Here is a 27,740-nt window from a genome sequence, read left to right as displayed (position 1 = left end):
CCATCTCCTTCTATTCCCTCCATATTTGTATGTCTATTGAAAATACTACAGATATGCACCACTTAACATCCACGATATGTTCTGTAAAATTGGGCATTATGCAATGTGGATGTTGTGCAATCACCATATTATATACTTACCAAAGCTCTATGGGATACTGTGGTGTACCTGTAAACTTTTTAATGGTAAGTAGGGATCAGTGTGGGTCTGTTATGGGACTGTGAGAGAGCGGCTCAGTGGAATCAGTTTGGGTATACGGTACATAATCTCCTATAGCTAGCCATCGCTTTTTCTAAATTGCTGCGGACTTGCAGTAACGAATAATTACGGGACCACGGATGCAGTCAGATGTTGCTCGAACAGATATGAAACTGCGCAGACCTGTATAGTAAAAGTCCTAAAGTCCTGACTGCTCAAGGATTTTCGGATTCTCGATCAGAACTTTTAAAATTCAAATTTAAGAATAAGCAGGTAAATTTTGATAGTTTATTAACGAAACATTTTTTACATATAAAACAAAAAGAACGAAAAAACATTTTTTTTTTCTTGCATGTCTGCGACATCCTCGTAGTCATTTGTTGCTGCTGTACATCTGTGGCACTTATGCATGCACACAAGAAATCCAGATTATCAGATGGTCTGGACTTCTGGCATCCAGATTTTTGGATTTTTACTACACTATCAAATCCGCTTTAACCACAACCCATGGCAGTGTTTCAGACACCTTCCATGCTGTGCTTTTAAAAGATCTCACAATATATAAGAGCAGAAGTAGGCCAATCGAACCATTGGGTCTGCTCTGCCATTTAATCCTGAGCTGGTCCTTATCATTCAGCCCCACTCCCTGACCTTCTCCACGTATCCCTTGATGCCCTGACTAATCAAATACTTGTCAATTTCTGTCTTAAATGCACCCAACGACCTCATTTACACTGCCATTTGTAGCAACAAGTTCCACAGACTCGCAACCCTCTGGCTAAAGAAATGTCTCCACATTTCTGTTTTAAATTGATGCCATTTTATCTTGAAATTGTGGCCTTTTGTCCTAGACTCTACTACCATAGGAAATAACTTTGTCATACCTCCTCTGTCCAGGCCTTTCAGCGTTCAAAATATCTCCGTGAGGTCCTCCCCCTCATCCTTTTGTACTCCAATGAGTACAGTTCAAGAGCTGGCATACGTTCCCAATTCTAATAAAACTTCTCTGAACCTTCTCCAATGCTAGCACATCCTGTCTCAAATAAGGCGCCCAAAACTCTATGCGGTACTCCAAGTGAGGTCTCACCAGTGCCCTAAGAGTCTCATCATGACATCCCTGCCCTTGTATCCTCTAGAAGTGAAAGCCAACATTGCATTTGCTTCGTTCACCTGCTGACTCAAGCTGGAGGTTAACCTTTCGGGGATCCTGCTCGATGTCCCTTTGCACCTCCGAATTTCGAATGTTCTTCTTATCGAAATAATAGTCTCCCTGCCATTCTATTTCTTGTACGACTGAATACTTCCCAACATTGTATTTCATCTCCCATCTCTGCCCATTCTTTTAATCTGTCCAAGTCACTCTGCAGCCTTTCCGCGTTCTCAGTACCACCAGCAACGCCACCTACTTTGGTGTCATCTGCAAATTTAGCCACAAAGCTATATATTTCTTATCCAAATCATTTATACACAACGTAAAAAGAAACAACCCCAACACTGACACCTGCAGACTGCCCTGAGTAATAGGCAACCCACCTGAATAGTATCCCTTTATTTCCACTCTCTGTTTCCTGCTTATTAACCAATGCTCTACTGCATGTAATTCCAGGAGCTCTCATCTTTCATATTGGCACCTTGTCAAAGGCCTTTTAAAAGTCCACCTAAACAATATGCACAACTTCTCCACTGTCTATCCTGTTCGTTATCTCAAAAAATTGTAGTAGGTTTGTCAGGCATGATTTTCCTTTAAGGAAACCATGCTGATAGACCCATCTTGTGATGCTCCTCTAGGTACTCCATAATCTTATCTTTGACAACTGATTCTTACATCTTCACTCCATCCGACTAATAGGTCTGCAGCACTGGTTTTCAAAGATTTTCGTTCCACTCACATACCACCTTAAGTAATACCTATGCCATAGGTGTTCTGTGATTTAGTAAGGAATTACACAAAAGAGTCTGGAAAAACAACCAACTGAAAAACCTCACAAAGATAAGCGTATACAGAGCCGTTGTCATACCCACACTCCTGTTTGGCTCCGAATCATGGGTCCTCTACCGGCACCACCTACGGCTCCTAGAACGCTTCCACCAGCGTTGTCTCCGCTCCATCCTCAACATCCATTGGAGCGCTTTCATCCCTAACGTCGAAGTACTCAAGATGGCAGAGGTCGACAGCATCGAGTCCACGCTGCTGAAGATCCAGCTGCGCTGGATGGGTCACGTCTCCAGAATGGAGGACCATCGCCTTCCCAAGATTGTGTTATATGGCGAGCTCTCCACTGGCCACCGTGACAGAGGTGCACCAAAGAAAAGGTACAAGGACTGCCTAAAGAAATCTCTTGGTGCCTGCCACATTGACCACCGCCAGTGGGCTGATAACGCCTCAAACCGTGCATCTTGGCGCCTCACAGTTTGGCAGGCAACAACCTCCTTTGAAGAAGACCGCAGAGCCCACCTCACCTTCAAAAGGCAAAGGAGGAAAAACCCAACACCCAACCCCAACCCACCAATTTTCCCCTGCAACCGCTGCAACCGTGTCTGCCTGTCCCGCATCGGACTTGTCAGCCACAAACGAGCCTGCAGCTGACGTGGACTTTTTACCCCCTCCATAAATCTTCGTCCGCGAAGCCAAGCCAAAGAAAATACTTAAGGTGGTATGTGAGTTGGAAAAAAAAAGGTTGAGAACCACTGCTCTAGACCCAATTGTTACTGAAATATTTTGTTTCCTCCGAGATCTCTGGTTTCCTTCCACTGTTCGAAACGTACCAGGGGTTGTAGGGCTCATGGGCCATAATGGCCTGTTACCGTGCTATATGTCTAATTTTAAAATTTAGCTCTTGAAGCTCCTAAGAACTTAATTCTTGAAATAGTCAAAAATTATTCAAAGGAGAAAAGTTTAGTTTGAATAATTCAGGCTGTCTGCATAGCTACAGATTAATGTGCAAAATATGCACATTTTTTTTGCATAGTTAGCTGAGCTTTATCCACGCTTCCTGTCGGGTATTCCAGGCAGAGACAATATTCGTTCTTGAAAAGGAAATGAAAATGCAGCCAATTCTCTTGAAACATTCATGTTCTTTGTGATTTTTAAAAAATAAATGACCTGGATGAAGAGGCGGAAGGATGGGTCAGTAAGTTTGCAGATGATATGAAAATTGGAAGAGTTGTGGATGGAGCTGAAGGTTGGCGAAGGTTACGGGAAGATATAGGCAGGATGCAGAATTGAGCAGAGAAGTGGCAGCTGGAGTTCAATCTGTATAATGTGGGGTGATGCATTTTGGAAGGACAAACCAGAAGTCTGAGTACAGGGTTAATGGTCAGTTACTGAAGAGTGTGGATGAACAGAGGGACCTTGAGGTCCAAATCCATACATCCCTCAAGGTTTCCACAGAAGATGATAAAATAGTTAAGAAGGCCTATAGGATGCTGAGCTTCATTAATAGGGAGACTGAGCTCAAGAGTAGAGAGGTCATGTTGCAACTCTACCAATCTCTGGTGAGACCACATTAAGAGTAATGTATTCACCTCATTTAAAGTATTGTATTCACCTCATTATAGGAAGGATATGGAAGCAGAGGAAATTTACCATGATGTGTGGATTGAAAAATGTGTCTTATGAGGCAAGGTTAGCAGAGCTGGGACTTTTCTCTTTGAAGTATAGAAGGATGAGAGGAGACTTAATCGAGGTCTACAAGATGGGGTGGACAGCCAGCGTCTGTTTCCCAGGGCAGGAATAGCAAACACCAGAGAACTTATGTACAAAAGGTGGAAAATTTAGGGGAGACATCAGGGGTAAGTTTTTTATGTAGAGTTGTGGGTGCCTGGAATGCCTTTCCAGGGATGGTGGTGGAGACTGGAACATTTGGGGCATTTAAGAGTAGATGGAAGAAAAATGGAAGGTTACGGAGTAAGGAGGGTTTAGTACTTTTTAAGGAATATATGGGCCGGCGCAACATCGAGGGCCGAACAACCTGTACTGTGCTGTAGTGTTCTGTTCTAACATGGACAACACAGTTAGCGCAACACTATTACAGTTCCAAGCGACCAGGACCAAGTTTCGACTCCGGTGCTGTCGATGAGGAATTTGTACGTTCTCTCTGTATCTGTGTGAATTTCCTCCAGGTGCTTCGGTTTCCTCACACCGTTCAAAACGTACCAGGCTTGTAGGTTTATTGGATGGGATCAAGGTAGCATGGCTTCATTAGCCGAAAGGGGCTGTTACTGTTCTGAATGTCTAAATTTTCATTCTGATGTCTTTCTGTAGCCTCTTCCACACTAACAGTGAAGCCCAGTATAAGCTAACAGAACAATTGCTTGCTTTCACTCTAAGCACTTTCTATCTTTAGAAATGAAAAAAGAAGTTTCCAATTTGAGATAAACTGTTCTCTCATTGATTCCCATGACAGTGCTTCTTTCTTCCTCTCCACCCTCTCCCCACCCCACCCCATTTCTTTAAATTGTCTTGCTAACCATCAGTACTCATGCTCATTATCACCTAATTTGCCTTAATCCACCTTTTTTGCTTTGCACCTTTCTCCTTCCAATGAAAACTGAGAGCCTTTCTGTCCCCCAGTTCACTGAAACATGAACTATTTTATTTTTCCACTGATGCTGTTTGACTGGCTGAGTTCTTCCAGCATTTGTTTTTGTTCCTGTTTTAGTTTGATTGACTTGTGAAATACCAAATGTTGAAGTGGCTTTATATTGAAAAAGATCAGGTTACTGGGCTCTTTGGAGGGAGCTTTGGGGTGTGGTCCATTGACTTTTGGGGTGGAGTTTGAGCATTCACCCTTTGATTGTGTGGGTTTCCTTTGAGTGCTGGGATTTCATCTCGAGTCCTAAACTCTGGTTGGCTGATTAATTGGCTACTGTAAACTATCTCCAGTGTGGTTATATGAAAGGTGCGGTTGATGATCAATAACTGGGGGGGGGGGGGGGGGGGGGGGGGGGTTGAAATTAAGACACAGATAACATAAGCTTGATGGGCCAAATAGCCTTTGTTGTAGGCAAAGTTATAGCTATCTCCAACCGGCATCGCTCTTGTTCCCAGCGAAAGGCAGTGCAGTATCCAGATATGGATTGTGAACACATAAGAGGTCTTAGTGCAGCTAAAGGGACAAATGAAAGAATGTATAGCAGCATTAGAGTTTGTGTTTTTATTGATCTCTCTGGTTGGACACTTTCTGTGGAAGGCGCTCAGAAATCATCTTTACTTTGTAGCCAGATTCAGATCTTGCTATTTGCACACCATATTTGGTGGGTTGTTTTTAAATAATTCAGAAATGTTCACTTTTCAATTCAAAGGCCTTTGCCGAAGAAATGCATGCAAGAGTGCGGAAGGAATTCTGGGGCTACTCCCCTGAGGAGAACCTGACTGTTGGTGATTTGCATAGAGTCAAATACGTGGGAATCCGCCCAGCACCAGGGTACCCGATCCAGCCTGATCACACTGAAAAGATAACGATGTGGAAGCTGGCTAAAGTTGAGGAGAGCACAGGTAAGATTTTCCTTTTCAGCAGAAATTCATGGGGGAAGGGGGAGGAGGAGAAATTAAGAACTGTCTCCTGCAAGAGCAACTCTGGGAATTCTGTTAAGCCTACATTTTAGCTGAAGAGCAGCTTTACTTTCCTGAACCTAATTGCTATAAATTATCTGAAAGGATTCAGTGTATTAGAATATTAAGTGTTTGCCAGGTTAACTCAAACTTAGAAGGGGATTCATAGACAGAGTTTCTAATTTTCTCTAAATTTAAACATAGTATAGTTTGGGTAAACCATTGGAAAACAGTGGGAGGATATTTTCATTTGTGGTGAGTTGATCTGGCTCTGTTTTCTTTCTATGATTATGTATGATAATTGGGCTGTAAGTTGAGATCGGAGTGATCGGCGTGGTTTAGCTATATCTGTAGGTTTTTTTTTTGTTTTTTTTTAAAGTTTTTTTTTAATTCAGATTTGTTTTTTCTTCTTTTTTGGGGTTTTTTTTTCTCTTTTTTCATATATTGTTATTAATTATATCTTTTTTTTTAGAGATAGTTCACACCTTAAACTGATCTAAAATTTTTTTTATGATATATTTTTATTCTGTAATATTATTGTTTAATATCTCTGTATTAATTCATTACTTACTATGTATTTTTTATATCTCTTTGAACTGTATGTGTTTATAAATTATAATAATAATAAAAAGATTGAAAAAGAAAGAAAGAAAGAAAAAGAATATTAAGTGTTTGCCATTTTCTCCTTCTAAATGCAAAACTGAAAAGATTTATCTTTATTTTCCACACAGGGATTGCAATGACTGAATCCTTTGCCATGACACCAGCGGCTGCAGTCTCAGGACTTTACTTTTCCAGCCCTGAGTCTATGTATTTTGCAGTTGGAAAAGTTACTAAGGAACAGGTTGGTTGCCAATGCCTCATCCAGGGGAAAAAGGGAACAAGCTTCAAATGTGTAACATAGGAGAGTATAGCATAAGAAGACTCTTCAGCCCATAAGGTCTGTGCTGACAATTACGCTAACTTAAACTGCACGTCCAGCAGCAAATCATCCATTTCCCCCATTCTAAGCCTGGCCATCTAATTGCCTCGTGACGCACCATCAATAATTACAAAAGACTGTTAGGCTTTTATTAACGATAGACTGGAACACCCATCAACCTCATTGACTGATCAAGGCAGAATGGAATGGGAGCATGCAAAGGGCTATGGGTAGGATCAGTCTTGGGAGGCGTGTCCAGGCAGCAGCAGCCAATCATAGCATAACAGTGGTTTACCACATTCACCACTCCTTTTTAAGAAGTGTCCTGCCAGGTGAGAAAAAAAAAGATGAGATAATTATACATATATACATTTTACAGATTAAGTTTATCAGGAGGACTCCTTTGCTGCAGCGAACAATGTGGTACTGATTGGGGCACTGCCGTAACATCCTGAGCAGCTGTGGGGTTGGCCTGTCATCATCAGTTACAGTTTGTCGGGGAGGGGGGTGCAGGGGAATAGGTGAGGGGGTAAGGGAGTGTGCTGCTGGTGCATCATGGGTGACAACAGTAGCCAGGAGTGGAGAGTGGTCAGCCACAGGCTCAGAGACCCCCCCCCAAGGTAGCAGTGGGGGGGGGGGGAATGCCTGTGGTGGTCAGTCGTAATTGGAGGGGTGCCTGATGGTGCCAGATCCTGGTTCAACACTGTGTCCTCGTGCCTGTCAGGGAAGACAATGTAGGCATACTGGGGGTTAGCATGGAGGAGGCAGACCCTCTCGACCAGTGGGTCGGTCTTAGATTGCCTGGCATGTTTCCGAAGCAGGTCCGGTCTTGGGGAGGTAAGCCAGGCGGGCGTATAATCCGACGCAGACTTCCTCGAGAAAGCAAACATCCGTTCATGAGGCATGTTGTTAGAAGCCATACATAAAAGTGAACGGACGGAATGGAGTGCGTCTAAGAGGAGTTCTTGTCATCGGGAGATGGGAGGCCCCGTGACCTCAGTGCCAGAACGACAGTTTTCCAGACCGTGGCATTCTCCCTTTCCTCTAGGGTTGTAGCTGGTGGTCCTGCTTGTGGCGATGCCCCTGGCCAGCAGGTACTGCTGCAGCTCATCGCTCATGAATGAGGATGAAACTAGGGTACCCAAAGAGCATAAAGATATTGTAGAGGGCCTTGATAACTGTGGCCACGGTCATGTTGGCATGACACGGGCACGATGGCGAAAGGGAAATGGGAGTATTTGTCGATGATTGTGAGGAAGTAGACGTTCCAGAGGAGGGCCCCCTTAAAATCAATGCTTAGGTGGCTAGCTTTGATCAGATGTGCCTTGTCCGGTCAGTAGAATTGCGGTTTGCATTCGGCACGGACCTGGCAGTTTTTAGTCATTTTCTGGACTTCCATTTGATAAAATGGAAAAACCTTGTTACTGTGGGATGACAAAGGTTATTATGGAGGGTCTGCAGTCTGTCCATTTGGACACTGGCACAAGTCCTTCAGGGTAAGAGTTTCTGGGCATGTTAAGTTTGCTAGTCCAGTAGAGGATGGCATAGTTGTAAGTGGACAGTTCGATTCTCCACCTAAAGATCTTATCATTCTTGATTTTGCCTCTCTGCTTATTATTAAACATGAATGCAACCGCTTGCTGATCTGTGAGGAGAGTGAACTTTTTCCCGGCGGGTAGTGCCTCCAGTGGCGTACTGCCTCCACGATGGCCTGGGCCTCCTCAACAGAGGACTGGCAAATTTCATGGCCCTGGAGGGTGTGTGAGAACAAGGTGGCGGGTCTTCCCGCTTGGTTGAGTGTGACAGCCAGGGCAAAATCAGATTCATTGCTCTCCATTTGGAATGGTTTGGATTCATCTCTGGCATGCATAGTTGTCTTGGCGATGTTGTCCTTGATACAGTCAAATACAGCTTGGGCCTCTGCTGGCAGGGTAAAAATGGTTGCCGTGACCAACAGGCAAATCTTGAAGACTCATTGAGCGTAATATGAGAAGAAACAGAGGCATCTTTTCAGTGCTTTGAGGATATCTGGGAGAAGTAGCTCCAGCAATGGAGACATGTAGTCAGGGTCAGGGCCAATGACACCGTTTCCGATCATGCAGTCAAGAATGACTAGTCATGCTGTTTGGAACATGCATTTGTCCTCATTATAGGTAAGATTCCAGTATTTTGCTGCCTGGAGGAATTTATAGAGATTTGCATCGTGATCTTGCAGGTCATGGCCACAGATGGTTACATTAACTAGGTATGGTAAGGTGGCCTGCAGCTTATAGTGGTCCACCTCCCGCTGGAAGACGGAGAACCATTGGTGACGCCAAAAGGGACCTGGAGGAAGAGGTAGAGGTGGCCAACTGCCTCGAATGCAGTTTACCGGCGGTCCTCCTGGCGGATCGGGAGCTGGTGATACATTGACTTCAGGTCAATTGTGGAGAATACTCGATATTGTGTGATCGGCTTGACCATATCGGATATGTGGGGAAGGGGGTACGCATCGAGCTGTGTGTACCGGTTCCGCATTCTTTACTACAACCACCTGGGCCCACCAAGGGCTATTGCTGGCCTTGATGATGCCCTTACCCAACAAGCGCTGAACCTCCGACTTAATGAACACCCTGTCAGACACATAGTACTGTCTACTCCTGGTGACCACAAGCACACAGTCATGGGTGAGGTTGACAAACAGGTGGCGGGGGGGGGGGGGGGGGGAGGACGCCCTTGAGGGTCGAGAGGCCACAGGTTGCATGCAGAGGGCCGTCTGTGAATTGTTCATTGCAGATGGTGAGGGCCCATTGAATTTCAATGCAACTTTCTGAAGTTAGCATTGGAGATCCAGGCCCAGTAGCAAGGGGGTACAGAGTTGTGGCATGATGAGTAGCCTGACATGTTTGTAAGCCATGCCTCCAATGGTCAGGGTCACTACGCAGGACCCATAGATGGCTGCTGTGTGTGATTGGATATGGGTGATATCTTGGTTTTGGTAGGCCTATGGATCAGGGTGAATAAAACTTTCTGCACTCACGCTATCAAATACAGTTGGTAACATGCCATTTTACCTGGACGTCCATCATGGACCTGGCGAGTTCGTGTGGTGCCTCTTGGTTCAGGTGAGGGAGGCCAATATAGGCTCGCTACATTGAATCCGTTAGGTGCTCACAACCCTGAGATGGCCACCCTCGCTGCTCCTTCATATGCCTGAGAAGATGGCGTTTTCCACACAGTCCAGTGTGGCAACTGTCCGCACACAGCGCTGCTAGATTTCACAGGTTTGGACTGGCAAACCTTGGCATAATGTCCCTTTTTCCTGTACCTAGCGCATACTGCTTTCCTGGCAGGGCAGTGTTTCCTCGGGTGCTTACCCAGCACCCATCAGTATCAGTTGGGTGTATCACCAGCAATGACAGCCGAGATCAGGTCACTAGAGGAGTAGGCAACAGCGTGGGAAGATCCCCCATCCCAAGATAGCGGCGTCCGCAGCAATCAAGACCCAGCCAAGTAATCATCAGTGTTTTGAAGGGCCACCTCTCCATTGTCTCTTGTCAGCTCAACCACCCTCTGTAGATCAGGTACCTTTTGTTCCAGGGGCCTCTGACTGAAAACCTCTAGAGGGCCTGCAAGTACTTGCTGCTTGACTTACTGGGTCACTAATTTCTGGTGGCCAGGAGGTGCCTGGTGTAGACCTCATTTTCTTTCTTGCAAAACTGGGCCTTCAGAATCTCCATGGCCACCAGGTACGAGCTGGCGTCGCTGATCATCGGGAATACTTGGAGTTTGACTTTTGAGAAGAATAATCTTAGTCAGTTAGCATCCGTGGTGATGTGGTCTGTGGTTGCCGCCAGGAAGTCTTCAAAACAGCGAAGCCAGATTTTGAACATGTTCGGGGCATCCAATGATCAAGGGTTGATGTGGAACTTTCAGGTACTGTTCCATTCTTTTTTGAAAAATTTTAGTTAATAAAATTGACACGCTCAATAATCACAAAAGACTGAAGTTGTGAAACATAGGCTTTTATTAACTATAGCCTGGGACAGCCATCGACCTCTGACTGATCAAGGCAGAGTGGAATGGGGAGCATGCAAAGGGCTATGGGTAGGATGGGTCTCAGGAGACATGTCCAACTGGCTGTGGCCAATCATAACATAAGTGGTTTACCACACATCATAAACGTAACTATTGTATCATCATTTCCCCTGGCAATGTAATCCATGGACCCAACACTCTCTGTACATTAAAAAAAATGCCTCATAAATCTTCCCTCCTACTAAATTGAAGCTGACCCCTTTTCTTGATGTTTTTCTCACTACAAAGAAAGAATCAACTTGCAAAGGAGCCTTGTCATATCACAGATCTTCCTAAGATGTTTCACCTTGAATTAATCACTCTAAAAGGCAAAATAAGAGTGTCCAAGAGGCTACGAAAGCCAAATTTGTGTTTAGGATAATGAGATCAGAGAATGCTGGAAATGCAAGTCCGGCGGTATTTGTTTCCTCTTCAGCACTGTTATGAAATGTTAACCTAGCAGAGAATTAATCCAAGGAAAGCATCCAGTCTGGACAGAGTACCCGGTCAAGTACTGAAAATCTGGCCAATGTTTTCATGGATATCTTCATCGTCTCACTCTGACAGGGGGTGATACTACCTGTTTCAAATAGACTTCAATCAGACCAGTGCTCAAGAAGAGTTTGGTAACCTGTGCAAATGATTGTTGACCAGTGGCACTCACATCCACAGTAGTGAAGTGTTTTGAGTGGCTGTTATTGAAGCATATCAGCTCCTGCCTGAACAATGACATGATTCCGTTTCAATGCAATAGTTTACAGCAGATGCCATCTCACTGGAAGTATACGTCAGGATGTTCTTTATTGACTACAGTTCAGCATTCAACACCATCATGCCCTCATAATCAGAAAACCCCAAGACCTGGGCTTCAATACCCCACTGTGCAATTGGATACTGGATACCTCACCGCCAGACTCCAATTAATATGGATTAGTAAGAACATCTCCACATTTTCCATATGCACCGGAGGATCACAGGACTGAATACTTAACTCCCTGCTCAACTCGCTTTACACCTAAAATTCCATGGCTCGGAATAACAACAAAGCTATTTACAAATTTGCTTACGATACCACAGTAGTGGGCTGAAAAGAGGCAATGAAACAGCATACAGGAAGGAAATTGAAAACTTGGGTGAATTATGTACTAACAACAACCTTGCACTCAATGTCACCAAAACCAAGGAGTTTGATTGTAGCTTAAAGGAAGGGAAAACCAGAGTTGAACAATCCAACGATCGTTATGGGATCAGAGTTGGAGAGGGTGGCCACATTTAAACTTATGGGAGTCACAATCTTAGAGGACCTTTCCTGGATCCAACATACACGTCATTGTGAAGAATCCATGTCAGCGTCTCCACTTCCTCAGGAGTTTGCGGAGGTTCAGTATGCCAGTGGAAACCTTGGCAGACTTCTACAGATATGGAGTGGGAAGTGTGCTGACTGGCTGCATCAATGCCTGGTGTGGGGATACCAATGCCTCTGAGCAGAAAGACCTGCAAAAGATAGTGGAGGCAGCCCAGGACATCTCAGGCAAAACTCACCATTAAGAAAATCTATGTGGAACGCTACCATTGGAGAGCAGCAGCAGTCATCAGGACGTGCTCTGTTCTCGCTATTGCCATCAGGAAAGAGGTATAGGTGCTACAAGACTCACACCACCAGGTTCAGGAACAGTTTGAGACTCCGAAACAACACTCAAGTCAGAGACTACTTAAGGTCTTATTTTGCACATTATTTATTACTGAATTTTTTCATGTGTTGCTCAGTCAGTTTGATTTACATTTCTCACTTTTGTATACACATCTTTTTCTTGACTACAGTTTACACTACAGTTTATGGAGAAATTCTGCCTGGCCTCAGGAAAAAAGAATCTCAGGGTTTATGTGATGTCATGTATGTATTCCATCAATAAATTTGAACTTAAGGTTCAAATGTAGAGGGGCTTATCTTTTAATGTTTGATGTGGAAGATTAATTGTCTTGCATTTATGTTTCTATGTCTTACAATGGTTAAAATATCAATGAATGGTCAACCCATGGAACAGAATGGAGATAAATGTACTTTACTACAAAAAGGCACTGTTTGACCTGCTGTGGTTCTCCAGCATTTGTGTGTTTTTTCACTTAACCAGTGTCAACAGAATCCTGTTGAGTCATATTGCAAGCTGCTCATTGTGATAAAGCCAGGCTTATCAGGGCTTTGAGGGCTATTTTGGTCTTGTTGCATCCACTGGAACAAAGTCTTGTCCCCATGGAAAAAAAGATTCTGTTAATGAATCTAAAAATGGTGGAGCTTCACACCTTTTGAACCAAAGTGGTTTGAGCGCAAGAATCCTATTTAAGTTTATTGTGGCCTTCCTCAGCCAGTTTAACAGTTCAGGTTTTGTTTGGAGATACTGCATCTGCCTTCAGTTATCTGAACTGCATGGAAAGAGCTCGAGTAGATAATTTCTGATTTGTTTATGGAATTTCTGCAAAGTATAATTACTTTGATATCCTTTAGAGGCCAAATATACGAATGTCTCATCAGAGCAAAGCTTGTATGTTCACATGAAAAAGTGCTGCGGCAATGCCTGGTGTGGACCTGAGAGTTTGGGGAGTAGATACTGCTCCTCTGTAGGGTCCTACTGCCCAGTACTTCTGCCGTCTGCCCTGTGTGGACATTGAATAGCCTTAAAAGGGACCAGCAGTGTGTTTATTTTATTTTAAGGTATTGGTAAACCCATGGAGGATCCAGGCCAAGGTGATCCCCATACTTGGCAGCAGACAGAGGATTGTGGCTCCAAAGCAGAATACCTGGGTAGGAGCGCATAGAGGCAAACCAGCAAGGGGCTCACACCAGGCTGCAGGATACAGACTCTTGAGAACTAGGCATCAGGAGCAGGATTCATGAAGATACTGATGGCGAGCAGAGCTCCCAAAGGCTGGTGTGCTAACCTCTGGCAGATTGTTTTGTTTTTGATCCCTTCAGAACCTTGTTTCAATCATTAATCTACCTGTTAACTTATCCTCACCCCCATTCCAGGTATGGTTTTGAAATTCATGTCATTTCAGAATGCAAGATCATAATTTTTTTTGGTGTTCTGATTGTACTTTTAAAATTCAGGTGTAATATTGGTTTACAGGTTGAAGATTATGCAGCTAGAAAGCAGATGAAAATAGAAGATGTGGAGAAATGGCTTCGACCCAATTTGAGCTACGATACAGACTCCTAATGCAATATGGTTTGTCCATAATTGAGCACAATTTGTTACGTTGGTCTAAAATGAAATTTTCCTGCATTTCTCAATTTTGGTGCTGATAATAATAACAGTTCAAAAATGTCTGTTTGCTACATTTTCATGAAACCTAAAAACCAAGACTGGAAATTAAACATGGTAAAAGACGGCTTTCATCTCCTTTTCCTTGACTCGTACTCCCAACAAGATGTTATTTTTAGCTCTCAGAAATCTTCCAACCTGTAATATTATTTGGTTTTTTTTTAAACTTTATTTAAAAGATCTTTATAAAAAAAACAAGATACGGTCCAATAACAGAAAGAAATCAATTTTGTATAAGTATGAAAAAGAAAACAAAAACCCCACCCCATCAGCCAGCTCTCTTCGGGAGAGCCAAAGATGTGAATAAAATCAAAGTATATCTAAATGCATACTCCAAGGAGACCTCTTATTAACAAAAAAATAATAATTGTCATGCAAATTATATGTAATTTTTTTCCATAATAGTACAAGCTTTCAATTCATTAGACCAGCGTACTATATTCATCTCTATATTATCTTTCCAAGTACTAGCTACACATTTTCATGCTACAGACAACACTAAGTGTACAAATGCAATTTGAAACTTTTCCAACCCTAATCCCCTCAAAGAGACCATATAACTCAATAAAAAATTTTTTAAAAAATCGATGGGTCTAATGATAATTTAATGTTATATAATTTTTCCAAAACTAACGTAATTCCTTCCCAAAAAATGGTTGTACTTTAACACAAGAACAAACAGCATGTAAAAAAAGTTCCAGTACATAAACCACATATAAAACAAGAATCTGAAAACCATATTTTTTCAATTTCTCCGGAGTTAAATGTAACTGATGTAGAAAATTATAATTAACCATTCCATATCTTACGTTCTTCAATTTAGTTACACTGTCATGGCACATAACCTCCCAATTATCTTCCGGAAAGATATACGTTAAATCATTTTCCCATTTAAGCCTAGATTTCTCCCATTCCGGTTTATCCATACTATCTTGTAACACTTGATACATAACTGAAATATCACCCTTCTTTGGTATAGAGGAAATCAAAGATTCAAATTTTGTCAATATAGGTAAATTCATCTCTTTACCATAATTATCTTTTACCAAAGCTCTGTTGGTAGTACACAAACAAAGAATTTACAGATATATCAAATCGTTCCCTTAATTGATTAAAATAAAGAAACTTTCCTTCCTCAAAACAATCCTGCATTGTCTTTATACCCTTAGAATCCCAACCCTTTAAATAATTATTAAACAATGAAAAAAGAATAAGCTGGTTATTATATAATGGAGTTAAAATTGATAATTTACCTTTCGATCCCAAAACTATATTTCTTTTAGTCCAGACCTTAACAAATGTTTTAATACCGGCATATTACATTCCCGCAGCAAATTCATATTCCATTGAAATATAAATTGATGTACTTCAACTTCAGAAATACAAGCCATCTCCACTTTTGCCCAACTTGGGGGTTGATCCAAGTCCATCAATCTATTAACTGAAGTCCACCTAATGCATATTTCCATGTGAGTTTATACAATGCTACTCGAGGTAATTTACCTTTCCTTAAAAACTCCCTCACCACTTTATTTCAATCCTGAAAAAATCCCTTTGAAAGGAAACATGGTATTGACTGAAACAAATATTGAAATCGAGGAAAAATATTCATTTTAATACAATTTACCTGACAAATTAAGGTTAATGGAAGATCTTTCCATTTAATTAAATCTGCTTTAATCCTTTTTAATAAAGGAACATAATTTAATTTATATGATTGATAATCAGCATTTATAATTACTCCTAAATATTTAATTTTATCTGACCATTTTAATTTTATGATATTTTTATATTCTGAATAATCACTTTCTCCAACTGGCAAAAGTTCACTCTTATCCCAATTAACTTTATATCCAGATAGCTCTCCAAATTGCAATAGACATTCTTGCAACTGTGACAATGACAGTTTTGGTTCTGTCAAATATATTAACACATTGTCTGCAAATAAATTAATCTTATATTCATCATCCAGAGTGGGTTGGTCATGTGTTTTCTTCTTTTAATTCTAAGGCGAGAGCCATACCGATTTTAATTCATAAGAGTTTGCCATTTGAATTAGAATCGTTGGAAGGAAATGCTGAGAGAGTTTTGAGGGTGAACTGTAAAATTTTTGCTGAATCTTGGACTTTGCTTAATGTTTATGCACCTAATATAGATGATGAACGGTTTATTTCAGAAGCTTTTTTGTTGTTAAATCAAGCTAATGAAAATATTCTAGTCTGGGGAGATTTTAATTGCGTTTTGGATCCTTTATTGGATCGATCTCCAAAAAGGATAAGGAAATCAAAGATGGCGATACAAATTGGGGCCTTGATGAAAGATTTAAATTTGGTGGATATTTGGAGAAGAGTTAATCCAATGGAGAAAGATTTCTCTTTTTATTCATCTTGACATGATTCAATTTCTAGAATAGATTTTCTTTTGGTATCGGCACAATTACAGGGTAGAGTATTATAGGCTGAATATAAAAGTAGGGTTAGATCGGATCATTCTTTATTGCTCTTTTCTTGTGTAAGTTCGTAAGTGGTACGTTCATCTTACAGATGGAGGTTTAATATAATGTTATTGAAAAAAACCAGAGTTGGTAACTTTTGTTAAAGAACAGATTACTTTATTTTTGGCTGTAATATTATTTGTAATCAAACCTTTTCAAATGAGCAAAATGCCAAACAAATATTAAAATAATCCTAAGATTTGCATTAGGGTTGTAGTGGTTAAAATGGTAACATTCCCTATCCATAAACAATCAAAATGATGAATTTCTGTAAATAGGAATAGTCAAATAATATATTTATTATTCACTTTATTGGAAATAAAATTTCAGTACAATAAAAAGTACATTTCACCTGAAATGAAGAAAGGAAAGCAAAACATTGAAATAATAGCTGACAGTTTAGAAGGTACGATCTTTATCCTGCCAATAATAAAAAAAAATCACATTTTTAAGCAGTTATAATTCGAAAGAATTTAGACCACAGGGCCTTTCTTAACCACAGACACATAATCCCTTATTGTCTCCTGGCTATTTTATAGATTACATCTAGAGAAGCAAACTAATAAGGGTCACTTCGTGTTTTCAGCTGTTATGTTGTCCTTTATTCAAAAAGACAATTGACTTACTCAAAATAGTATAATGCTCAGAACCAGATCCCTAGTCAGTGAACAATTTGATTCAATGATGTACTGAAGAATAAGCAGTTGTCAAGGTTACATACATTAGTAAAAAGTCATTTGATAAATTTAAAACAGTCATTGCCCACTTTTGATACACTGGAATGTTTCTGCAGTGCAAAAAACTAGCAGAATACAACTCTCCCATTCCCCCACAGTGAAGTAAAAAACAAAGATGTTATCACATAGCTGACATCAACTTAAGGAAAGGGGAAATCCTACAGATGCTGGAAATTGGAAATGAAAACAAAATATTCAGCAACTCAGGTAGTATCTGGAGAAAAACAGTTAAAGATCAAATTAGAATAGGATAGAAACCAAGTCTATTTCATGTTGCAGTGAAGGGGTCTGTGATAAGATGGAGAATACAAAAATAAATGATGTTGCCATCAGAAAGAATGAAAAGCTTGTTGGAAACAACCTGTTTGGAGATGTAAATATAAGAGACTAATGAGGATAGGAGGAAAATTACTCACTGGAAACAAGATGCAATGACCATTTACTGGCCATCTGAAAAAAATGAATGGCAAGTCCTAGCAGGCCTCATAATAACGTGGAGAAAAAAGGAGAGTCAGTCACACATTGAGCCAATCTTACCACAAACTGGAAAGGCTGAATATCTCAGTTTTTATTTCAATGTTCAATCTAGTTGGAATATAACATCCTTTTCCTTGAGCTGTTTATATTTTGAGTACATTTTTGTATGCACTTCATTGGACCATTCAAGACATCTGAGATCAACTGTCGAGCAGTAAAATGGCTCATTGATAAGATGACCAGCAATAGACAGTTTTTAATGGTTTCAGTATTATTGAAAACATCCAAAGTTTGAAGAATGTTTCTAAACTTCACATCTACAAGAAAGTTTTTTCATTCAAAGTTATACACACACTTCAGAGATGGGCTCACTTCCATATTCAACAATATGAGTGAAAACACAACTATTGTCCAATGTTTGAATGAGTAAATTTTAAAAATCACTGTTAATCACATGAAAACCTGAGCATTTGCAATTTATAATGTTTGCCAGTCAAATACATCTTCTGTGAAGAGAGAACACAAGCCAAAAACTCCTCCTTTGTCTTGAGGTATTGATGAAGCCTCCTAAGATTTCACAAGTCCTGAGTTCATTATACCAAACACGTTAGTCAGCATACAAGAGAGAGGGTGGAAGTTGTGGATAAATTACTATGCACTTATTTGTCTGCACCAAACTGATCACAAGAAAATTATATAAACAACTTGCATTTAGCACTTTTGATGTTAAATCTTGTGAATGAACTGTAAGAAAAATGACATTTCAGGGAGCTTATTAACCTGCAAAATTCATTGACTGTTTGCCACTTTTTAAAATGCCATAAAAATTAGCACAATCTCAATTGCTTTAAGTTAATCTTTCAATTTTCTTTATCCATGATCTCTATTAGGCAGTAAAATCCCTGTTACCCATAATTCAAGCAAACAGTAGCCTCAAACAACTAGCATTACACTTAGCCTGCATCTACCAATCCCCTAGGGGCCAGATACCAGGGGTTTTTACAGTATTACTGTTAATCCGAGCAAATATAGGAAAAGGGAAGTATTCTGTACCATATTTAACTACATCATAAGTACCTCCAAATCTATCAGTCTTCAATTTATATCCTTGCCTAATTATAGGAAGGATATAAACAGAGTGGAGAGAGTGCAGAGAAGATTTACCAGAATGTTACCTGGGTTTAAGCATCTAGAGTATAGGGAGAGATTGGACAGATTAGGTCTTTATTCTTTGGAGCGTAGAAGGTTGAGAGGGGATTTGATGGAGGTATTTAAGATTATGAAAGGGATAGTCAGAGTGGATGTGGATAGACTATTTCCGTTAAGAGTAGGAGAGATTGAAACAAGAGGACATAAGTTAAGAGTTAAGGGGCAGAGGTTTAGAGGCAACATGAGGGGGAACTTCTTTACTCAGAGAGTGGTAGCGGTGTGGAACGAGCTTCCGGGAGAAATAGTGGCGGCAGAGTCAATTTTATTATTTAAGAAAAAGCTGGACAGGTATATGGATGAGAAGAAGGTGGAGGGTTATGGTCATTGTGCAGGGAGGTGGGACTAGAGGGGAGTGTTTGGTTCGGTGCAGACTAGAAGGGCCTAATGGCCTGTTTCCGTGCTGTAATTGTTATGTTATGCTAATTTTATTTGAGACATAGTTCTCATTTTTGTGGGTTGTGGCAGTGCAGTGAAATGGAAAAATAAAAATTCACGATTTTGCTCCTCCTGGCCTTGCCTCCCCTTTTGAATTCATTTGCTTTAATTCAGTTCTCCCACAAGAAATTTCAAACGCGAAATGAGGAATGAAATTGAAGACTCAATTGCATTAAAATTTGACTAAAACAAAACTAATTGGATTTTTCCTGAGTATTTTCTGGTTTCATCTCATCAGATCTACTCCTAAATGTCTTATCAAAATCACTAAAACAAAGCTACACTCTTCCTTTGTTCTCTTTAAATAAGGAAATTCAATACATGGGAAACAAGAGCAAGGACAAGCCATTTGGTTTGTCGAGCCTGCCTCAACATTCAGTAAGATTACCAACTCCATAACCTAGCTTCTGAAGGAAGTAGGGATCAGAAAGGCAATTAAATCATTCTCTCACTCAGCTGAAATGAGCAGTTACTGGCTCTTTCTAAAAAGGAGGGATCCTATCTGGGCTTCAAAATGACCACTCAGAAATGGATATGGGGCAGACTCCCAGTCAGCCTGTGGTGAGCCTGCCTTTGCAGAGGGTCCCTTGTGTTTAAAAGACTGAAACAGCTGACGATGCCAGAGAATACAAATGAAGATGTGTCCCACATCCCCTAGTGGTCATCCTTCATCATTGTAATTGAGGTAACCAACCCTGCTACCTCTATAGAGGTATTTAACCAAAAATGAAACGTCAGGGATTGTAACACCTAGTCCTAAAAATCAACCAGTTTTAGCTTGACATTTTCCTGTTCTCTCCATTTCAGTGGCTCGGATTCTGAAGTCACCCTAAAGCTAAATGACATTAACACAGTCTATATTGATGGTCACCATCAGGTGTCCTGTCTGAGGCAGCCTACTCTATTATGAAGTTGGGCAAGCAGTAATTGCATTCATGAATTCTCAAATCAGAAACCTAGAAAAACCTATACATTTTAGAGGACAAAATAACAATTGGAAAGTACATGTTTAAAGTTCAAGCTGAAATTGCATAAACCCTTAATTCATTACATATTTACAACAAAGTAATAAGCCATACAAAGCAGGGATTTTTAAACAAAAGAATGCAATTACACAATAATTACAGTAAAGCACCTAAGAGGATTGATAGATGCCGGCTAAGTGAATTTCCTGGTTATTTGAGATTGCGTGCTGCGTGGATTGGCAAACTGACCACGGGGGGGGGGGGGGGGGGGGGGTGCCAAATTTTAAACTTGTATTTTTTTTTAAACTTATTTATTTTCTGCATTTTTTTTCCCTGTGGCTTGAATTCCAGAAAATGGGGATTTTAATGTATAACTCATTTTAAACTTCCTTAACCTCAAAACATCACATCTTCAGAACATTAGTGGGTATTGATTTGTAGCACATGGCGTTTGCCCTAATTCAAGTGACTTAATCACAGTGGAAAAGGCTGCAAAACAGCACAACCCAAGAGAGGAAGGGTAAATCAGGGACAGCAAACTCGGATTTCCATCCATGCAAAGCACAAACCATAAAATGGCCGTCAATTCACCATGTCATGTCAGCAAACAAAATTTGAGAATGTCAAACAACAAGGGTGCTAATAACTACTTTTGGTAAAGGGCCATAGCATATTCACGTATTTTAAAAGGTATCAAGGGAAAGTTCCTGATGATTTTATATAGTGCTTGTTTTAATAACTTTAGCATTAAGAATGTGCATTTTTCGTTTAAAAAGTATTGCATTCAGTCATAAACAGGGTTTTTAAAGAAAACAATGCAGACCTTTACATTCCTGATTAGGATGTTTCTGCATAGCGCACTTTTTTTTTCTTCCCAATTTCCTATCCAAACGTCCTTGTTGGATTGAATTTGGAAGTCATCGGAGACCCAAATACCAGTAGTTATTTCTGATCTACAGTTTCTATATTTTACTTCAGCTGATGGAATAATCAATTAATAGTTTACCCATTTTCCTCCTTTTAATAATATTCAAACATTGATGTTCATATATCCACTTTTAATCCAAAAATGTCCCTAAGCAAGAAAATAGAATATTAAAAAATGGGTCCTTGTATTGATGTCATTGATATTTTTTTCAACAAATATGTGGATTTTATTGGATTAATTTAGTTTCCTTTTACTCATGGATTGTGATCTTCATACAATGTCAAAGACACTGATTTTTGGACTCTTGCAAATTTATTCACAGAACTGGTAAGTCGTACATTTTCCTTTGTAATTTTGAAGATGTCACCCAAGGAATAGTAATTTATAATGATACTTTTTTCCTGTAATAAAAACAGGATATCCTTTGGTTATAAAATTACAAATCAGCAAAAATGTTTTTCCTTGAATTTATAGGAAATGCACAGAACTGCAACAAAGGAGATCACCAATAACCTCCTTATTAGAAGCCTTTCAAAGTTGAACTTAAACCTCTGAAGTGGGATTAGTGTGGCTCAGATGAGTGGCCAAAGTCAATATGAGAGAAGATACCTCATGATTAACAAGAAAAATGCAGCCTTGTGTGAATTAGCTGATCCCCACCAGCAACAGGAGGGGTGCTGATCAATTTAAAAAATCCTATTTGTTAGGAATGGGCAGTGTGGAGATAAGGGCACAACTTGGCAGCATGTGATGAGGCAGACCAAAATGACACCATTTTAGTGGGGCTGTCAACAGCTGCCATTTTCCATAAAACATTAAAAATAAAACCACAAAAGGCCATATAAAATATTTAGACAATCTGGGTCAAAATACTAGAACATCTGGAAGGAACTTGCCTATTCTTCACACAGCTTTAAAGTACATTAGGAGGATTTAACAGATGCATGACTGGGGCCTTGATAAAGGTGCAAGATAGGTACAAATAGCCTGACAGACTATTTAACAAAAAGCAGCACAGAATCATTTTGCACCAAAAATATTCACAGACTTTTCAGCATTTAAATATCAGATAGATTTGTTGCATTGCACCATTCACTATAATATTGTGTGTACCGCTGGTTGGCCATCAAAATAATTTTTCAACTTTCCCAATACCCCACCTCTGCCATAAAAAAAACACCAATATCTATAAAGGATATCCACTGTAACTTGATTACACAGCCTTTACCAAAAGGTCAGAAAAAGTATTCAAAATTTTGCTCCAATCCATTCAGGACCAGGGAGAAATTGATACAAAGATGGTCAAAAGTTTTTATTTAATTATTAAAGAATTCTTGAACAATCTAAAGCCCCGATTGTGCATTAACCTCATGTAATGTAAATGATAGGCAGACCATTTACTGAATTCTTTGAAGATGGATGGAGTGTGGAGGAAGTGGTTTGTGAAACAAACAAACTGCTCATCATTACAAAACATGCTCATTGAGGAAGACTGCAAAGATTGAAGGACATGCAAGTTCTTTTCAGAAAGATTACTAGATCTGAAGAACCAAGCTGGCTGCAGAAATATTGTCACCACCCCCTACTGTCTGATATACCTCAGTACATACCAACACTGGAGCAACACAAATTTCATAATCAAACTCTTCCCAGCAAGAAACAGGTCGATTTTCTTTAAGTGGAATTTTCTTACTCCCTCGTACACGACTCACAGAAAAGGAATCATCCATGATCAGCTTGGCTTTGCTGGGATCAATATTTGGTGAGCCACAAACATGTCGATTTGCAGTTAATGAAGCTTTGGCAGTTGCTGACATTGTGTTCCTCCATGAGGATCCTCTGGCAATAATGATGGCTTGGAAAGCAAGAGTATGAACATGCAGCCGTGTGAATTTGCGTCCAGTTCTCGTCACCTCCTGAGAATTTAAGATCCGGTAAACTTCACGCATTTGATCAAGTATATTTGCCACTCTTGGATATGGATTGGACAGGACCGTAACATTGGCCCCCTTTAACATACTAAGTAGGTTGGGTAACTCCTGTTCATTCATTCCGAGAGAGTCCACATGAGTGATAACATAAGCAAAAAGATTGTTCAGAAGAGTGTTGTCCACAAATGAGGCCATTTCAAAATGGATTCTAGTAGTGTCATCAAGTGACAACATAAGATCCTGGAGCAGTTTTAACCTCTCTTCACGTTGACCTGTCAGCAAAATTTTGATCATCAGCAAATGAAGTACCATTTTAAGCCCTTGCAACAAAATTTAAAATATTCCTCTAAAAATAATGGAAAATTATTTTATGACAACTTTCCCAGCAAACGGGTTGGAGTGAGAGTGGGACTGTTTAAGGAGGCGAGTACTGTGCTGATAAGTTTCTTTCCCAGGGAGTTGGAGTGAGTGGGATGGTTCGTGTAGGTGAGTACCGTGCTGGTAACTTTCTTTCCCAGGGAGTTGGGAGCAAGAGTGGGACAGTTTAAATAAGTGAGATGTACAAGCGGGACAGCCAGAGTTGAGTGGCAAGTTGAGGCAAAGGAAGAGTCGTTAGAATGGTAAGAGAGTTAGTGGAGTGTCCATCTTGTGAGATATGGGGATTCTGAAAGACTTGCCACCATCTTGATAGCTACACCTGTAAGAAGCGCAATGAGTTGCAACTACTTACAGACAGGGTTAGGGATAAGGAGCTGCGGCTCGATGAACTACAGCTCATTTGGGAGAATAAAGAGTTCATAAATTGTTACAGGGAGGTTGTCACACTCAAGCTGCAGGAGGCAGGAAGCTAGCTTACTGTCAAGAGAAGAAAGATTAGGGCAAGCACAGGAACTGCAGGGTATCTCTGAAACCTTTCCCCTCAATAATAAATATACAGCTTTGAATATTGTTGGGGGGGGGGTGCAACCTACCAAGGCAAAGCCGCAGTGACTGGATCTCTAGCCCTGAGGCTCAGAAGAGTAAGAAGAGCAGTAGAGTTGGGAGACTCAATTAGTTGAGGTCCTGTCATGAAAGAGATGACAGATAGTTTGTTCCCTCCTAAGTGCCTGTCTCAGATCAGGTCCATGATATCCTGAAAAGGGAGGGTGAGCAGCCAGAAGTCATGGTACATACTGTCATCAATGATATAGGTAGGAAAAGGGATGAGGTTCTGAACAGAGAATACAGGGAGCTAGAAAGCTGAAAGACAGGACCTTGAGGTTAGTAATCTTAGGATTGCTGCCTGTGCCACACACCAGTGAGGGAAAGAACAGGATGATATGGCATATGAATGTATAATTGGTGCAGGTTGGGCAGAAGGGCTTATATTCATGTTGTAAAACAATGAATTAGTATTTCAGTAGGTGAAGTCAAAGATGTTTTTGGGGTTGGAAAGCAATTCATGATTCAATGCCAATATATATCTCAACACAATGTACTGCAAAGCTTAGCACCAGAGTCAATCAGGAATTGCAGACAGAGAGATAAACTTGATGCAACCAGTCATTCAGGAAGTGAAGTAGTTGCAGCAGAACACCGACTGTATTGAGGTATGGGCTGGGAAGTGGTGAACTAACATTCAAAGAGGTGAAAGAGAATGAGGGGATAGAAATAGATAAACACAAGGCCACAAATGGCCACAAAGAGAGAGTATTTCTAGTGCTAGGTCCCTCACTATTATTAATACCCTAATTTCACATTTGATTGGAATATTAAATAGTTCAGACACAAATATTCTGATTAATACAGTAAGTCTGAAACCTTTTTCTCAAGGGTCATTTCTGCTTTTTGGAGAGTGGAGAGGCAATCTGATGGAATTCAATTCTGAAATAGTGCAAATCCAGCAACATTCAGGCCCTTATAAAGTGTTATAGTGGTTAGTGCAACGTCTTTACAGCGTCAGAGATCAAGACTGGACCGAGATTTGAGTCCCACACTATCTAAGGAGTTTGTATGTTCTACCCATGCCTGCATGGGGAGCTCTGGTTTCCTCACATTGTTCAAAACGCCATAGATTAATGGGATATAAATTTGGCGGCATGGATTCGTTGGCTGTAGTGGCCTGTTACCGTGCTGTATGTCTAAATTTAAATTTAAATGTCATTACAAGAACTCTGCTATAATTTACAACTGCATCAATGCAAACCTATGAATTTAATAAAGTAAGCCTTTAATGAATTAAGGTCAGGTTTTCATAATCATTTATCTCCATTCCCTCCTTGGCCATACCCGTTTCCTTGTGAGAGAACACAAATTAATGCTTTAGAACAGCAAAAGAAAATTCAAAAGTTATGTGACCTTTCTGTTAGTGGCATGAATGGCATTGCTGTATGTAAATATATTGCATCCTAAAGTGAAAAGACAAATGAACTATAATTCCATTAATCTGCTAGACATTAATAAATAAGATACAAGAGTTGGTAAATGGAAAATTTTTTCAAATTTTTTTTTTAATTAATTGTTCAGTAAGAGTATTGCTGATACCAATTGACAAATGTAAAGATAATATCCTATTAATTTCCATAAGCCAATACTGATAGGGGAAAAAAATGTCACACCACCACCACATCGATAATGTAATTTAAAACAACTACAGTTAAAAATAAACTTTGAATGGGATTCACATGCAGACTGGTTGAGAGAAATTGTTCAATAAAGTCCTGAAAGAATACAGGCATTTCATATGAATTTGTATAATATACATGTCACGCATAATATACATGGCGTGAAGCAAGGCTGTGTTCTCGCACCAACCCTCTTTTCAATCTTCTTCAGCATGATGCTGAACCAAGCCATGAAAGACCCCAACAATGAAGATGCTGTTTACATCCGGTACCGCACGGATGGCAGTCTCTTCAATCTGAGGCGCCTGCAAGCTCACACCAAGACACAAGAGAAACTTGTCCGTGAACTACTCTTTGCAGATGATGCCGCTTTAGTTGCCCATTCAGAGCCAGCTCTTCAGCGCTTGACGTCCTGCTTTGCGGAAACTGCCAAAATGTTTGGCCTGGAAGTCAGCCTGAAGAAAACTGAGGTCCTCCATCAGCCAGCTCCCCACCATGACTACCAGCCCCCCCACATCTCCATCGGGCACACAAAACTCAAAACGGTCAACCAGTTTACCTATCTCGGCTGCACCATTTCATCAGATGCAAGGATCGACAATGAGATAGACAACAGACTCGCCAAGGCAAATAGCGCCTTTGGAAGACTACACAAAAGAGTCTGGAAAAACAACCAACTGAAAAACCTCACAAAGATAAGCGTATACAGAGCCGTTGTCATACCCACACTCCTGTTCGGCTCCGAATCATGGGTCCTCTACCGGCACCACCTACGGCTCCTAGAACGCTTCCACCAGCGTTGTCTCCGCTCCATCCTCAACATCCATTGGAGCGCTCACACCCCTAACGTCGAGGTACTCGAGATGGCAGAGGTCGACAGCATCGAGTCCACGCTGCTGAAGATCCAGCTGCGCTGGATGGGTCACGTCTCCAGAATGGAGGACCATCGCCTTCCCAAGATCGTATTATATGGCGAGCTCTCCACTGGCCACCGTGACAGAGGTGCACCAAAGAAAAGGTACAAGGACTGCCTAAAGAAATCTCTTGGTGCCTGCCACATTGACCACCGCCAGTGGGCTGATAACGCCTCAAACCGTGCATCTTGGCGCCTCACAGTTTGGCGGGCAGCAGCCTCCTTTGAAGAAGACTGCAGAGCCCACCTCACTGACAAAAGGCAAAGGAGGAAAAACCCAACACCCAACCCCAACCAACCAATTTTCCCTTGCAACCGCTGCAATCGTGTCTGCCTGTCCCGCATCGGACTGGTCAGCCACAAACGAGCCTGCAGCTGACGTGGACTTTTTACCCCCTCCATAAATCTTCGTCCGCGAAGCCAAGCCAAAGAAAAGACATGTCACGCGAACGTGGAGAACAACATGCACGTCAAAGACTTGAAAAATGAGATTGTACTTACCGTTGTGCTTATATGGGCCCCTGGCGCTGACATCAGAACACTGGCCTCAGATTGGCCAGTGTTCCCGCCAGAGTTCCCCATCTTCCCGCCGCGTGGGGTTCACCTGGGACGATAGTCAGTGTTGCCCCCAGCTCTACGTAGTTGCCACATTTGTCAGCCATCTTGCAGGCCAGTCTGTGTCTCCATGTACAGGCCACTACACGACCCCCTCCCCCCAGAATTGGCGACTGTGCCATTGTCCGTAGCCTTAGGTGGACTGCCCCTGTGTCACAGGGGCGGAGTGGAGACCAGCTTGTCACAGTCCAGATATCCTGATTTCAGACAATCGAAAGTAAAGGTTTCCTCCTTAACGCCGACGTCAAGGATGAAGGCGGAACCATTGCCTCTACTGACCTTCTAGGGCCCCTCGTAATGGTGGTCTGCGCGCATCCCTCCTCACGAACTGGCAAATCTTTAGGTCGTTCTGGACGCTATGCTTGGGCTGGCCTTGCGGTGGG

At 41.1% G+C, this 27,740-nt stretch overlaps 2 protein-coding genes across 4 annotated transcripts in view; one reads left to right on the top strand and one right to left on the bottom strand.

Annotated features, from left to right (window-relative positions):
- Nucleotides 1-16,749, top strand: part of mtr (5-methyltetrahydrofolate-homocysteine methyltransferase) — a 111,061-nt gene extending 94,312 nt beyond the window's left edge. For 2 of the 3 annotated variants that reach the window (XM_069930980.1, XM_069930978.1), the window contains 3 exons: nt 5,503-5,695; nt 6,484-6,596; nt 13,856-16,749. In XM_069930980.1, the coding sequence (XP_069787081.1) occupies nt 5,503-5,695; nt 6,484-6,596; nt 13,856-13,945 (396 nt within the window). In that variant the 3' untranslated portion in view covers nt 13,946-16,749. Of the gene's footprint in view, nt 1-5,502; nt 5,696-6,483; nt 6,597-12,551; nt 12,625-13,855 lie in introns of all 3 variants that reach the window. The other variant, XM_069930979.1, reaches the window with a different exon arrangement.
- Nucleotides 16,750-22,586: 5,837 nt separating this feature from the next.
- The window catches only part of adpgk2 (ADP-dependent glucokinase 2), a 42,601-nt gene continuing 37,447 nt past the window's right edge, over nt 22,587-27,740 (bottom strand). Inside the window, exon 6 of the mRNA XM_069930982.1 lies at nt 22,587-23,498. Coding sequence (XP_069787083.1) covers nt 22,831-23,498 — 668 coding nt within the window. The 3' untranslated portion in view covers nt 22,587-22,830. The remainder of the gene's footprint in view (nt 23,499-27,740) is intronic.

Source organism: Narcine bancroftii, chromosome 4 (genome assembly GCF_036971445.1).
Source record: "Narcine bancroftii isolate sNarBan1 chromosome 4, sNarBan1.hap1, whole genome shotgun sequence".
Lineage (NCBI taxonomy): Eukaryota > Metazoa > Chordata > Chondrichthyes > Torpediniformes > Narcinidae > Narcine > Narcine bancroftii.
This window is presented reverse-complemented; position numbering and strand designations above follow the sequence as displayed.